The sequence below is a fragment of the Sminthopsis crassicaudata genome, chromosome 1 (genome assembly GCF_048593235.1).
Source record: "Sminthopsis crassicaudata isolate SCR6 chromosome 1, ASM4859323v1, whole genome shotgun sequence".
Taxonomy (NCBI): domain Eukaryota; kingdom Metazoa; phylum Chordata; class Mammalia; order Dasyuromorphia; family Dasyuridae; genus Sminthopsis; species Sminthopsis crassicaudata.
Genome location: NC_133617.1, coordinates 703791269 through 703807185, shown reverse-complemented (window position 1 = coordinate 703807185; position 15917 = coordinate 703791269). Strand labels below are relative to the sequence as shown.

At 39.4% G+C, this 15917-nt stretch overlaps 1 protein-coding gene across 5 annotated transcripts in view; it reads right to left on the bottom strand.

Annotated features, from left to right (window-relative positions):
• Positions 1–15917, bottom strand: part of VGLL4 (vestigial like family member 4) — a 201168-nt gene that overhangs the window by 21116 nt on the left and 164135 nt on the right. The window contains exon 1 of one of the 5 annotated variants that reach the window (XM_074283902.1): positions 9489–9637. The exons of the other annotated variants lie outside the window; for them this stretch is intronic. Within the exon in view, the coding sequence (XP_074140003.1) occupies positions 9489–9502 (14 nt within the window). The 5' untranslated portion in view covers positions 9503–9637. Of the gene's footprint in view, positions 1–9488; positions 9638–15917 lie in introns of those variants that run through there. 5 annotated transcript variants of the gene reach the window in all.

The following is a 15917-nucleotide window of genomic DNA, read 5'->3' as shown; positions in this document are numbered from 1 at the left end:
AAGCTAGCTGGTCACTCCAGATCAATGGCTTTCCTCTCCCTCACTCAGCTCTACCTGTACTTCAGGGAAAAACATGGCCCTGTACTAAAAGGATGAAAATAGGGCAAGCTTCCCATTTCTTTGAACTTAACAACATCATAGACAATCCAATGATTTTTTTTTCTCTCTTTTGGGGGGGATGAGGGGGAAGGGAGCAAGGATGATGTCATGAATGGGGATCAGCCATACACACTTCTCTGAATTCCTGCTCCAGAACTTAGCACTCAGTCACTGCTGTCTTTTACTTTATTTTAATTCAGCAAATATTTATTTATTAAGCCCCTGCTATGTCCAAAGCACTCTGCTAGGTACCAGAGATACTGCAACTTGTTCGTAACCTCAAGGAGCTTACATTCTAGGAGGAAGACCTGAGATATAGAAACAAATGAGGTAAGGGTTTTGGTAGTGAACACGTGGGTCTTCTGACCAGGTGTTCACTCGGGAACCAACAAGTCAGGGCATCAGTCAGGGCATTATGTGAGTAGGTATAATAAAGGCTTTTAAGATTACACGTGGTTGTTCTTGAGTGCGCTACCGGTTATTAAGCTATAGATTCAAGAGATTGTGGCCAGAGACCTTAGAAGGCCTCAGAGGAGGCGAGCCGGGTAGAGCTCACACTGCAGAGGACAGTGGTCAAAGGTACTCTGGTGGGTCTAGGACAGACTAGTAATTGTAACTGCCAGGAGAGCACGTTACAAATGGGGATGAGGGGGAAGGGAGCAAGGATGATGTCATGAATGGGGATCAGCCATACACACTTCTCTGAATTCCTGCTCCAGAACTTAGCACTCAGTCACTGCTGTCTTTTAATTTATTTTAATTCAGCAAATATTTATTTATTAAGCCCCTGCTATGTCCAAAGCACTCTGCTAGGTACCAGAGGTACTGCAACTTGTCCGTAACCTCAAGGAGCTTACATTCTAGGAGGTAGACCTGAGATATAGAAACAAGTGTATCTGGACACTGAAGAAGATGCTGCTGAGGAGACAGGAAGCTAACTCCAGGGAGGGACCAGGAAAGGCTTCAAGAAAGATGGAGGAACCACCCTGAGTTTCCGAGAAAGACAAGGATTCTAAGAGAAAGAGATGAGGAGGAGATACATTTATAGATGCATGGGATGATTTACAGACATGAATGGAACAGAATGGGGAGGGCTTGGGTTGTCACATTCAGAAAATGGGGAGCAGTTCATGTTGCCTAGAACAGAGAGTTCTTAAAAGAAAGGATTATGAAATACAGTTGGGAACCTTAAATATTAGCCAGAGAAGTTTGTTATTGATCATATAGAGACCAATTTCTTAAACTGTGGTTTGTGACCCCATATGGGGTCTGAATGTGGGGGATGCAAAATTATTATCAGTAAATGTTTCATATGTATATCTGTTTTATATACCTGTATACCAGTGGTCCTCAAACTTTTTAAACAGGGGCCAGTTCACTGTCCCTCAGACTGCTGGAGGGCCGGACTATAGCAAAAACAAAAACTCACACTGTCTCCGCCCCTCAGCCCATTTGCCACAACCTGGCAGCCCACATAAATGTCCTCAGCAGCCGCATCTGGCCCTCGGGCCATAGTTTCAGAACCCCTGCTTTATAGTCTGGTTCGTAAAAAATTTTCAGGTGAAAAGGAGTCACAGGTGGAAAAAGTTGAAGCAGCCCTGGGCTAGAGGAAGTGGTACAGTGGAAAGAGTACTAGATTTAGAAATAATTCATAGTTCCACCTATGTAAACATGAATTTGTCAGCTTCAGTTTCCTTATCTGCAATAACATTAATGATAGTATATAAACAATATTGTAATATTTATGTAGTGCTTTAAGATCTTTAAAACAAACCAAGGAAATAGGTGCTATTATTATTCCTGTGGCATGCAGAGGAAACTGAGGCAAACAGAAGTTAAGGACACACATAGACACACAGCTAGTAATTGTCTAAGGACAGATTTAGACTCAGGTCTTTAATCATTCTACATGGGTAAGTTGATCTCTAAGGTCCCCAGAACCAATGATCTTTTTGAAGTTTTGTTTTTTTTTTTTTAATTTAGAATTTTTTTTTCCACAGTATATATGCATGAGTAATTTTTTTTTATAATATTATCCCTTGTATTCATTTTTCCAAATTATCCCCTCCCTCCCTCCCATGACAGGCAATCCCTACATGTGTTACAATATAACCCAGATACAATATATGTGTGTAAATACCATTTTCTTGTTGCACATTAAGTATTGGATTCCGAAGGTATAAGTAACCTGGTTAGATAGACAGTGGGCACTTAAGTTTTTTAAGCACAGGTATAGCATGGTTACATTTCTGCCTAAGAAACATGACTCTGGCAGCTCTGTGACGATCTGGAGAGAAGAAATTGGAAGAAGGGACTGATTAGGAAGCTTGTCTACTAGTGCTGGCAAGAGCTAGGGAGGACTCAGGAGTGAGGAAGAACTGCTAGGAATGTGCCCCAAGGAAATTATTAGCAGAAAGAAAAAACACACATATAGAGTAGAATATTATGTTGTTATTATTATATTATGTCTATGCATCTCTCTAAATAAATATTCATGGTAGCTTTATACATGATAACAAAAAGCTAGAAACAAAATACTTGCCACCTTATGATGGTGGAATGGCTGAACAAATGATAGGGTATGAAGAATTCAGAGAACTGTGGGAAGATGGGAATGAAGTGATGTACAGAAAAGAAAGCAGGGCTAAAAGCCTACACTGGACAACTACAGCAGTGGACAAAGTCAGCATGAAAGGGCGATGAAGCTGGCCAAAGGCAACAGCCAAGCTCAGCACTGAACTGCCAAGGTCTCAGAACCCATCTCTCTGTCCAGTTAACAACACAGCAACTCGTACCAGGAAATATATGCATATGTATATATGTGTAACACACTACAAATGCCTATATATAAATGCACTGTCCAAATGCTGTGGACACAGCAGGTGTTTATTATGTCTATACATAAATGAATGCTATACATGCATATGCACAAATGCAACTATGTAGACATATATATTGTATACATATGTCTGTATTGTATATGTACAATATATGTATTGAATACAAATACATGTGTATCTTATATATACTATATATACATATGCATACATATCCCTGTATATATTTATTATTTATACTTATACCTATACAATAGATATATAAGTATGTATTACTCATTTGCATATGAATATATATATATAAATGTATAATACATATATAATACCTATGCACATGTATATGTGTATGTATTGCCCAGGGTCACATAATTTCTAAGTGTCTGACATTGAAACTCAGAGCTTCCTCATTCTAAATGAATGGGTTGATTAGATGATCTCTAAAGTCCCCCTAGCTCTAAATCTACAATCCAGTAAGTTATTTAAGCTTTTTGCAGGTATATGTATATGTGTGTTTAATTATTATATTAATATACACAACCATATAATTACATAAATATATCATTAGATCCATATATGTGAATACACACAGGCCCAGTTAGTGTCTCGCCTGAGTGTCAGCGCACATCACTAATCAGTTGACATTTCAGACTGGATGTCCCAGAGACACCTGAAACCCCACATGTGGCAAATTGAGCTCAGTATCTTTCCCCCAAACCCTCCCTCCCCACTTCCAAACTTCCCTATTACTGCCAAACTCACCACCATCCTTCCAGCCCCAAGCTCTTCACTCTGGCATGATCCTTCCCTCCTCACTCCCTCGCCCCATGTGTCCAATCAGCAGCCAAGCATCTCTCATAGCCAGTGTTTTCTCGCCACTGACACGGCTACCAGCCCAGCTCAAGCCTCGTTACCTCTCCCCTTGATTACTGCAACAGCCCCTAATTGGTCTCCCGGCCTGAGTCTCTCTCTCCATTCTAGTTCTATCCTACACGCTGCTGCCAAAAGAATTTTCCTTCACTGAAGATCTGATCATATGATTCCCTTACTCAACCAATTCCAGTGGTTTCCTACTGCATTTAGGATTTTAAAAAAATCAAGTCCTCTTACCTTTCCAGCTTCAATTGGGCATTACTTACATTTTATTAAGCACCTATTGTGCTTCAGTCCAACCAAATGATCTGTTCCTCATTTCCTCATTTGTCTCCAAGCCGTTCTAGTGGCCATCCCCCATACCTAGAATGTGCTCCTCCCCTCCTTCCATGGGGCATGGTACCCGTCTCAGACATGTACCAACTATGTTCCTCTAAGCAAGTCACAACTTTCATTTTATTTTCCTCACCTATAAAATGGGAATGATAAAATAGTATCTACATCCGAATGATAAAATGAGGCACTATTTGTAAAATAATAAAATAGCCAACCATAGTGTTCTGTATGTGCTGGCTATTACTATTGTTGTCACCTCTACCTCATGGAATTCCCCTCTTTTCCTGTAACACAGCTCAGGTACCACCAAAGGCATGAAGTCTCTTTTAATTCCCTAACTACTTTAATCTATTTCTATTTATTCACATTATATTTATGCTATACTTTTTTACATACCTATCTCTCTCATTAGAATGTAAACTCCTTGGGAGTAAATTGTTTCATTATTTGTTCTTATATTTCTAATGTCTAGAACAGTGCCCGGCATGTAATAAATGGGTGATATTTCAGTAATGAAATTTCATACTTTAGAGTCCCTCATCAGGAAGATGAAGTTATTTCATTACCACTGACCTAAGAATATTATCATCAACTCAAAGAGAAAACCAATTCCATCCTGTTCTTGAAGTAATTGTCAGCTAAGCTATGTCCAGTGCCTGAAAATATACACAACATGACATTTGTAAAATTCTGAGTAATTCTAAGAACAGCAGCAATAATAACTGATGTTTATAGTTGTAGGATTTCACATGGCTCTTTTACACATATGTGTATACACACAGATACCATACATATATACATATATGTTTATATGGTCTTCACTATGTTCCAAGAGCTAGGTAATAAAAATAACAATAACAAACATTTATATAGCACATCCTACGTGCCAGGCAATTCACAAACCTCTCACCAGAAAGATAAATGTTATTATTCCCATTTTAGCACTTAAGGAAACTGAGGCAAAGTGAAATAACCTGCCTAGGATCATTCAGTCAATAAGTATCTGAGGCTGAATTTGAACTCAGGTGTTTCTGCCTCTAAATCTAGTACTCCAGCCACACTCCCCCTACACCTCCTTAGATCCACATTAACTTGTTCTTTGTATTGAACCCAAATCTGATTCCTTATAATGTACATTCCTTCAGTCTTAGATTTGAACAACCCAGAACAAATCTCTAGGACAGCCTTCCATAAGGCCTCATGCAGATGGCTATTAGGGTATCCTCCACTATTCTTTCTATGGTCTAGCTTCTCAATTCCTCAACCTCCTGCTTCACTCTCCCTTGGAGGCATTCTGATGTTCCACTGCCCCTTTTTTAAAGCAGTCACATCATACCAATGCTGGTTTCACACTGAATTTGTGTTCATATTGAAATGCCCCCCTTTTTCCTTGATCTATACTTCTGACCCATTAATAAAAGCCTGATATACGAGCTAAAAGGAAACAAGAAGATGGGTTTTGTTACCCAAGGAAAACAAAGCAAAGGGCAAACTTTCTCCTACTGTTTGTTTTATTACAAACAAAAAGAATTCTGCTTGCAAGTGGCCAAGAGCAGCCATCCCAAGTTTCTAAGCCCTCCATGAGAACAAATCACATGAAATAAAAAAGATGATGTGTTTCTATAGTACTTTATAAACTACAAAGCTATAAATGTCAGTTACTATAATTATTAGCCAGAACTTACATATTCATAGTATGTTGATGTTAGGAGGTAGTTTAAAATTATCAACTAACTTAAAGTGCAAAGTTGATTTAACAAATGGAAGTGATTCAACAAAAACTTAACAAAGCCCAGGAAACAGGTTTAGGAAAAGCCATCCCCACCTTCTCTTTGAGTAACTTACTTTGTTGGCAAAGATTAAATAACAGAGCTGCACGGAAAGACTTCCTAGAACTGAGGACAGGACTCAGCCATTTCAAGTTCTAGGGCATCACTGAGGTCATTCAGATTCTCTAAGCTTCAACTTTCTCATGTGTAAATTGAGTATAATAATGCTTTTCTTACAGGATTGATGCATTTTATTATATTTATTACATTTTATATTATGTAAGTACAAACAATTTTCCCCTCAAATAAAAGCATATTTTGATGTACAAATACTTAAAAACATAGAGTTGAGCTGATTAAATGAATCACTCCTGTCTAAAAATGTTGGTTCTCACCAGAGGACCACAGCTTCCACTAGTCTTGGGGCCATTTAGCTACCTGTTTAATTGGATCTTTAAAATGATAATAATACACCTTATAAGTTTTCTATTTTTTATGTGGTCCTGTAGTAAGATCATCAACATGAGTCCTAAGGGAGAGAGTGGACTGATTTCCTTGATGTAGGGAATTCTTAGTTAAGGAAGCTCCTGCTACTAAATGGGTCTCAGCATCTTCTCTGCAATTTAGTCTCAGAGAGGTTAAGTGGTTAATCCAGGTTAACACAGCTAATATGTTTTAAAGGCAGAACTAGAAGCCAAGTCTTTCTGGCTTTAAGGCTAGCCCTTTATCCACTGTGACATGCTGCCTCTTTTTTTACCTCAAAATAAGGATTAATTTACATTTTATTTGTTGAGAATTTGTGTTTACTCAGTCAGACAGGAGCTGGACTGAATGCTGTTTCTGCAATATCTACAAAGACAGGGCTTGCTGACCAAATCAATTAGGCAAAGAAAGTTATAGAAGGTTCTGTTTAAATTAACTGACAGAATAAACCAATTTCAATAAAATTTCAAAATATGTATTTACAAATAAATACTGGATATGTACCTTTTCAGATGTCTTATCTCACATTAAAAAAAAAAAAAAAAAAAAAGGAAGGATTTTGGGTTTTCAAAGGCTGAGCCCCATGGAGCACAGCAGATTTTGGCAAACTAGAAAAATACTGACTGAGAGCAAAACTCAGCTGGAAGAAACTCATCACCAGGTGGGCTTTAAGGAGACTAATGTTTTTGGCCACAGACTCTAGAAAGCCTTGTACCAAGAGGGCTGATGAGCTAGCTCCATACCCACAGGCATACCCACAAATACAAAACCAAGAATCCTTGAAGAACTGAAGCATGCTGACTACAAATAAATACAAATAAATCTTAACTAGAATAAGTACCCTAGAGACTCCTCTAGACAACACAGAAGGCTTGCTTCCAGTTATGTAGTGTCCAGTATTTAAAAGTAATAAAACTGAGTTAAAAAAACAAAAAACAAAAAACAAAAAACAAAAAACTCATGGTCTTAATCTATTCAGGATGAACTTCCCTCAAGGTCCTAATTAGTGAATTCTTACTGTACAATCTAAAAGTGATTTCCTGGCTATTGAGCCCAAAAAGGCTTTTTGTTAAAACAGGAGGGGGGAAAATGGACACAGAGGCAGGAAATCTACCTAATTTGGGCCTTTTTTCAGGCAGGTAGGTATCATAGTGAAGAGAGCTCTGGAATAAGAGTCAAAAAGACCTGAGTTGTTTAGGCTGTTCCAACCTTTTCCTCCAGACTGCTTGCCTCTTGGGCAGCATCTTCCTCATAGCAAAGGGAAATAAAAAGATCTCACAAGCAAAAATCATTTCATTTCCTTCCTTTCTTGGCACCTTTGGCAAATCACTGGTGGAGAAGGAAGTTGAAATTATTGAAGAAAATTAGTTTTTGATGAACTGGAGATTTTATTCCCTCCTATTCCTCCTTATCATAGAAAATCAGAGATCTACTGTTATCTTGGGAGTTACAGTATCAGTCCCCCCAAAAAATGTGTCATGTCAATCTTCAGCTTTTGACAAAAACATTCCAAATGTTTTCTTCAGGGAACTGCTCCTGAATATAATTTTCAATTTAGAGTAAAATGCAGGAATCTTGGAATTGTGAAAAGAACACTGGGCTTGGAATCTCTTGAATCCTGGATCTACCTCTGGCCCTTTCTGTGACTTTGAGAAAGCCAATTCACCAAGAGGCTTCAAGTTTGATAAAAGGATTAAATTAGATTATCAATAAAAATACCCTTGGCCTCCAAATCCTATCATCAAAAGACAATAAAATTAAATTAAATTTTAAAAATTTTTAATTTTTTTGTTGTTATATCAGCCGTTTAGCTCACTCAATTCATCGTCACACATTCTGAATTTGACACACTTGGTTTTTGTTCAGTTGGGTCCCATTCTTCTTGACCCCAAGAGTCTTGTTATCACCCCAATACTGTCCATAGGATTTTTCTTGGCAAAGATACTGGAGTGGTTTGCCATTTCCTTGTACAGTGAGTTACTTTTAAGCCCAGCAAAGGGAACATTCTTGAGCTCTTGTTTTACCCTGAGACTTTCAAAATTAAATTCATCCGAAATAGGTTAATATTAAATAGACATCCTTTCACTGGCTCAATCCGAGCCAAGAAAATGTTTCTCAAACGATGAAAGAAAAAAAAAACCCAACCCTAAAATTCAGTCGCACCTATGTGTGCAGGCATGTGTGCTCACTGACACCCAGTGTTCAAAAGCCCGAAGTCAAGTACTTCATATCCATTTTAAATCCGGTTTTCTCCCCCACAAGAGAGGGGAAAAAGTAGTAGAAGGCTCCATGCTAGGGAGTTACTAAGTTGCAGGCCGACAAAAAGCATTCATTTTCCATTAAATTCGAGAGATCTCTCTATCTCTAATTGATCCTACACTCTGAGGCAACGACGGAGAAACAAAATTTCCACTGAGGGAAGTGGTCGAATAACTGAGGTCAGAACCCTGAGACTTCAATTGTAGCCAAGTGCTTTTATTCCCCCCTTGTAATTTTCTTGAAGAATAAATACTCAACTTAAAACATAGCCCTTCAGGAGGAAGTCCTGGCAGCTGGAAGGAGCGGAGAAAAAAAGCGCATTGTTCTCCCCCAAATCAGCCGCCACTTGAAAACTATGCCCCATTGTCTGGGGACAGTCACATGATAGCCCGGCCTGGCAGTAACATGTCAGCCATCACCTGAAACTTTGTTACTCCCAATTCATTAAGGAAACAATTACTCAGTGGGTATTAACCCTTGCGAGTCACAAGGGCTGTCAGTCCGTAGTCACTGCAAACCAGCCCCGGGAGCCGGGAGAGCAGCGGCGGGAGGGGAGCGCGCGCCCCTCTCCTGCCGGGGATGAAGGCCGGCATCCCTGACGCGGCCCTGCTGGCGGAGCCAAGGTGCACGCAGCCAGGCGGCCAGGAGGGGACGGAGGGATGCGAGGGAGAGCAGCCACCGCTGTCCCTCCTGGCTAGCAAACTCATGGCCTGACTCCTTCACAGCACTTGCTGCCTCATCGTTTAAATTAATTGCAGCTGAAAATACAAGGCTGCCATCTGGTTTGAAAAAGCAAGGCTAAGGGAATGAAATGAAAGGGGGTTTGGGTACTAACCTCACTTTAATCATTGCCAAAGAGCATGAAGACAGCCCCGCGTCCTCCCACAAGAAAGCCTTGGGCCTCACAAACTTGGCAAGCCTTCTCCTGCACAGAAAGGCTGGGGAGGCCGCGGGCCCGTCAAAATAAAAGTCCCGGCCGCCCGGCCCCGCTGCCCCGGCCCCGCCGCGCACACAGCAGGGTCCCCTTCGGCCGGGAGGGAGCTCGGTCCATCCCAGGCCCGTGTATTCACAGAGGCCACAGGGCCATCCTCAGGGCTGCTCCCGAAGGCCCCAGGCCAGGTGCCCCCAGTCTCCGCCCCCTCCCGCGCCGGGCGCGAGGGTTTGCTTGTTGGAGCTTTCCGAAAAGCTGCCCCCCCCAACACAGAAAATGGGCATCTTGGGCAGGAACGCCTTCTTCTAAAATGGAACCAACGTCGTGGCCCCGAGGCTTCCCTGCCAGGAAGCCGGCTCTGTCCCCTAGCAGAGGAGGCGGCAGGACAAAAGGCCCCCATTCGTGCACCGGGGCTGCCGTTTGGCCTATACTTGTGTTTTGGAGGAAGCAACAGGAACGTGGAGGGCAGCCTCCCCTCCCCCAACCCTGGGAGTCCCCACCAGCTTTTCCCAGGGCCCTCCCCTTCTCTTCCAGCAAAAGAGAACTTCCAACTATTGCGTTAAAGAGAAATCCTCGCTACCGGCACACGAAATTCCCAGGGTTTCACACGGAACCGGCCTCCTTTGGCGTTTGCTCTGAATATACACATCTGCAGCTTCCCCAAGCCCCGGCTGACCAGGCGCCCACCTCGTCCCGGTCAGTCTTGGGAGCCTACGTTACAATCCTTGTCCACCCATCAGTGCATTTCTTTCTCCAGCAAAGTCATCTTTGCAGCTAAGGAAGGATGGTGTATCTAGGCCTATTTGATTTAGAAAATCAATACCATTTAAAGGCAGCAGTATAAAGGAATGAGTTATGGACAATTTCTGTTTCTATTACTTTTCAAGTAAAAACAATGAAAGAAACCCTGAGAATAGAAGAGAAACCCGTTTTCAATCCTAAACTGCAGCTAAGGTTATATTCCAAATCTTGCCCTTACAGAGGCACTGTCTATAGCAACGGTGTCCATAACACTCAAAACCTCCAGAGTGCAACTTTCTAGTAAATGGTACATCTGTCAAACCTCAGGAAACATCTGGTAAAATTGTTAAATGAGAGCTGTGACTTTAAACTTTTGTTTCAGGCCTTGCTTATGGGATACAACAAGAGAATGTTTCTAAATTCATTCTAGATTTTCACTAATTTCTGAATTGGAGCCTGGCTCCTATAGCATTTAGCACTACAGTGGAAAATGTCCTTGACAACAAAGGGGGAGGGGAGGGAGAGAGATGATCTCACAAGGCATGGTATTCCCTAATTTTGGCAGGCCAAATCAGAGTAGTCAGATTCACTAAACTCCTTTAGTAATGGTCAGTTCGAGTAAAATCACAGACTATCAGAATTGGAAGGACCACCTTAGAGGTCACTTAAGATATCACCCTCATTTTTTTCAGAAAATGAAAGTGACGCCCACAGAAGTTAAGACAAGTACCAGCTAGTTAGTATCAAGAATGGACAATTCAATAATTCCAATATTTCAGCTTTACATAAGGTGTTCTCCCCAGTCCCCCCCCATATCATGTAATAACCATTCAATTAAACAAATAAATCTACATGTACACAGACACACAATATCTCATCAAATACTACCTAGTCAAAACTTATTAAGAATTGATTAATATTTTCCTGTCAGGTTCTATTACCCCACCATGTGACATCATCAAATAACCAAAACACTGTAGTTAAAAACTCTCTTTAGTTTTCATTAAGAATCACACCATTTATTCATTGCTGAATGAACATTTACACTTTGGGTCACAGATACTTTATTTTCCTTCCAAAAAGCTCAACCCATTAAGATTTTTTTTTTTAAACAATTAGTTTCCACGATTAAAAAAAAAAAAAAAATCGTGTATCGAATGCTCAGTCAGAACTGGGAATAGTCACAGACACAGGAGCCAAATAAAACTTTTATCTCTAAGGGATTGCAGCTGAGCTTCAAATGAATTACTGACAAGTAATAAAACTGAGCAGGAAATAAATGGAGGATTCTGCAGGACACTGGTCTAATAGGATTTGGTTTTGTTTTATGGGCTTTGATAGAAGAAGGATATTCCTTCAGTCTAACAAGGTAAAAATTATGGACTAAAGACATAGGAGGAGAAGAAAGGGATAAGAAGAAAATAAGGTAGACTGAATAATACTAAGTGTACGAAAAAATCTTTTTGATTTTATCAGGGTTTTATGGCAAAAATAAAGTTAACTTCCATCTCTCCAGCATTTACAATTGCCTAAGGTATCAAATGTCAATTTTTCCACTTAACTTTTATTTCTTTTACAACATTGTAACCCTGAACACAACAATGTTCCCTCCCTTCTGTTGTCCCCTATTTCTGAACGTATACTTTCCATCACATAATTATTCCATCACAAACCTGAACATATAACCTAAACAATTTTCCAAATGTGTTCATTCTTATATTATTCTCACTCTTATTTTTGTGAGTTCATAAGACATTTTTCATTTAAAAGAATACTTTCATTCATATTTTATCTTTTCAGGTCATCTATTTCCCATTGTATTCCTCCTTTCTTCCTTTCTCAGATAATCATCCCATATAATAAAGAATTTTTTTAAAAAGAGGAAAGGGAACAGTTCCAGGAAAACTTACCAATACATTAAAAGTTTCTAACATTATATGTGCCATTTTATACCTATAACCATCATTCTGCCCTCCAAATTGATGAGCATTACTTTATTTCCAGCTCTTTGTTGCTACAAATATTTTGGTATTTATGGGGCTCTTCTCTTAATCTTTACTGGCAAACTTAGTGGAGATTAAGTGGATGTCCATCAATTAGGGAATGGCTGAATAAGTTATGGTATATGAATGTAAAGGAATATTATTGCTCTACAAGAAATAAGAAGCAGGCTGATTTCAAAAGACTTGCATGAACTGATACTAAGTGAACAGAACCAAGAGAATATTGTATGTGAAGATCAACTGTGATGGACTTGGCTCTTTTCAACAATGAGGTGATTCAAGACAATTCCAATAGACTTGTGATGGAGAGAGCCATCTGCATTCAGAGAGAGAACTATGAGGCTGAATGTGAATCAAAGCACAGTATTTACACCTTATTTTGTTGTTTGTTTGCTTGGCTTTTTTTCACCTTTTTGATCTGATTTTTCTTGTGCAGCATTTATGAATTTGGCAATACATTGAGAAGAATTGCACATGTTTAATCTATATTGGATTGCTTGCTGTCTATGGAAGAGTTTGGAGCAGGGAATGAAAAATTTGGGACGCAAAGTTTTGCAAAAGTGAATGTTGAATAGCATTCCCACTCCCTCTGTTTTTATCTGCTTGCATTTTTTTTTTTGTCTGAGGTTATTTTTATCTTATTTCTAAACCTGATTTTTCTTGTTCAGCTAGATATGTACATATACATATATATATACATATATTGTATTTAACATATACTTTAACATATTTAACATGTATGGGACTACCTGCCATCTAGGGGAGGGGAGAGGGGGAAGGAGGAAAAGTTGGAACAGAAGATTTTCCAAGTGTCAATGCTGAAAAATTACCCATGCATATGTCTTGTAAATAAAAAAAAAACTATAATTTTTCAAAAGTAAATGTTAAAAACTATCTTTGCATGTATTTAGAAAAATTTTTAAAAAAAGAAAAAGAAAAAGCTATACAAAAATCAACTGGAATCCTTGGAGTATATGCCTAACAATCAAAGATATGGCCTCTAGGTCAAAGGACAGAACATTTTTAGTAATTTCTTAGCATATTTCTCATCTGTTTTCCAGAATAGGTGGATATATGTGTGGATAAGACAAATAACAAATGAAGTTATATTGCATCTTCTCAATGTCTTTCTTTAGAGTTCCCTTCTCTCATCTCAATTCCCTATTAAAAAGCCTTCCTTATACATCTACCTGGAAAATGGTACCCACAGGTTACTATGCCCTCAGGACATTTTTCATCATAGCATTCCATATTAGAAATTAGAGAACAATTGAGAAACCCCAAAGGTTCTGAACATGACAGGGAACACTTAAGGGAAGAGGTCTTGTCTTATGTTTATTATGAAAACCCTCATATATGAAAGATCCTGTGCTTATTTCTCTGGAGGAGAGAAATAAATGTGTTAGATCATGCCTTCAAAGAGCTTATTACAATCTAATAATGACCCTTGGTCTGTGTACATACTTTGTATAGAAATAAGCATGATTGCAAGGTATTACATGTGATATGTAATATGCATGTAGCAGAGGTAAAGTGAGATTCAGACAAAATGCTATGAAAACTTTGGAGGTGGAACAGATCACACTCAGCTGGGGAAGGCTGAAGTGACATGAGAACTGGGACTTAGAAACAGAAAAGGACCTTCAAGAGAGAGATGTAAGAGAATGTAAGCTTGATTGTAGGGATTCTTGTTTCAAGGTTGGGGTAGGTAGAAAGGTTCCAGTAGAAAAGATGAACAATGAGAGAGAAAGATTTATTTAGCCTCTTTAAAAGTATAAGCTAACCTCTTCGGCAATGAGAGGAACCAAATCAGTTCCAATAGAGCAAGAATGAACTGAACCAGCTACACCCAGCGAAAGAACTCTGGGAGATGACTATGAACCACTACATAGAATTCCCAATCCCTCTATTTTTGTCCGCCTACATTTTGGATTTCCTTCACAGGCTAATTGTACACGATTTCAAAGTCCGAGTCTTTTTGTACAGCAAAATAACTGTTTGGACAGTTATATTGTATTTAACTTATACTTTAACATATTTAACATGTATTGGTCAACCTGCCATCTGGGGGAAAGGGTGGGGGGAAGGAAGGGAAAAATTGGAACAAAAGGTTTTACAATTGTCAATGCTGAAAAATTACCTATGCATAAAATTTTTGAAATAAATAAATAAATAAATAAGGGGGGGGGAAGTATAAGTCAATAATTCTAAATAATTCTGAGTAATAAAATCATTCCTATCAATGATGCTATTCATTTCCAGAGAAAGAACTGTTATAGAAAAGCATGTATTATATGATGGCCTTCCTGGGTGGGAGGGAGATAAGATTAGAACTCAAAATATTTTGTTTTGTTTTTTTTCCCCCTGAGGCTGGGGTTAAGTGACTTGCCCAGGGTCACACAGCTAGGAAGTGTTAAGTGTCTGAGACCAGAGTTGAGTCCTCCTGAATTCAAGGCGGGTGCTCGGTCCACTGCGCCACGTAACTGCCCCAGAACTCAAAATGTAGCATAAATGAATGAATGAACAAATAAATAGAATAAGTGAATAAATAAATAGAAAATTCCCTATAGTTTTGAAAGGCCCCAAATAATTTTCCCCATTTAGTAATATTTTTACAAAGAGACCTAAGGCCTCCAATGTAAGACTCATCTTTTTATACAGGATTTTTTATTAAAATTTTAGGCAAATAAAAATTATTTCCTCATTACAAATCAGAGGCACAAAGAAATTTATTGAGTATTTAGTAATCTTCCCAAGAAAAGCCAGAGAGATTTGCACAAATTGGAGCTGCAACCCAGGGATTTCTGGACACTCCCTCCAATACCAAATCCTCTCTTAGTGCACAACATGACCCCTTCCTTCATTTTCAGTCCTCTTGCTGTAATGGTTCTCCTCTAAGTCTGGTACAATCCAGCCACACTCTATCTCCCCTTGTGTCTTTCCATTATCTTTCCCTCATGGTTGGAATAATCTTCCTCTTTATCTCCACAATTAGCTTCCCTGGCTTCCTTTGAGATTTAGCTCATATCCGATGTTCTGCAGGCTCAAATCCCATCTTCTGGACTGACTGACCCTAAAGCTCAAGTATGAGCACCTTCTCCTGCTCCATCTTCATTCCTGATGCAAAAGCTAGCATGATGGAAGAAAAGTGGGTGAAAGCAGGAAGTGGCGAAGGACAGACTGGGTAACAGGTGGCAGTCCCAGTGAAGAAAGTATGATTCTTAAGAACCCAAGCTGAACCTTTAAGAGAAGCAGAGAATAAAGAGGAGAGCAAGACAGCAGTATAACAAAACATAAAGAAAGTCCAAATTCCCGGCTCTACCCTGAGTCAAGTTACACACTGGTGGAAAGACTCTCCAGTAATCTGAAATCATCTTTTCTGACCCCAAACCGTCAACTAATTAAATTATTAAAGGCAAGCAGCAGTTTCACAAGGGACTCAACAGAGAGGAATAAGCCTTCTTGAGAGGCAACATAGAATAGCCCTTAGACTTGGCTTTGGCAAAAGGGTTTCAGGATCACAGATTTGAAGCTGGAAAGGATTTTGAAGGTCCTATCTTGTTTTACAGAAAAGGAAACTAGGGCCCAG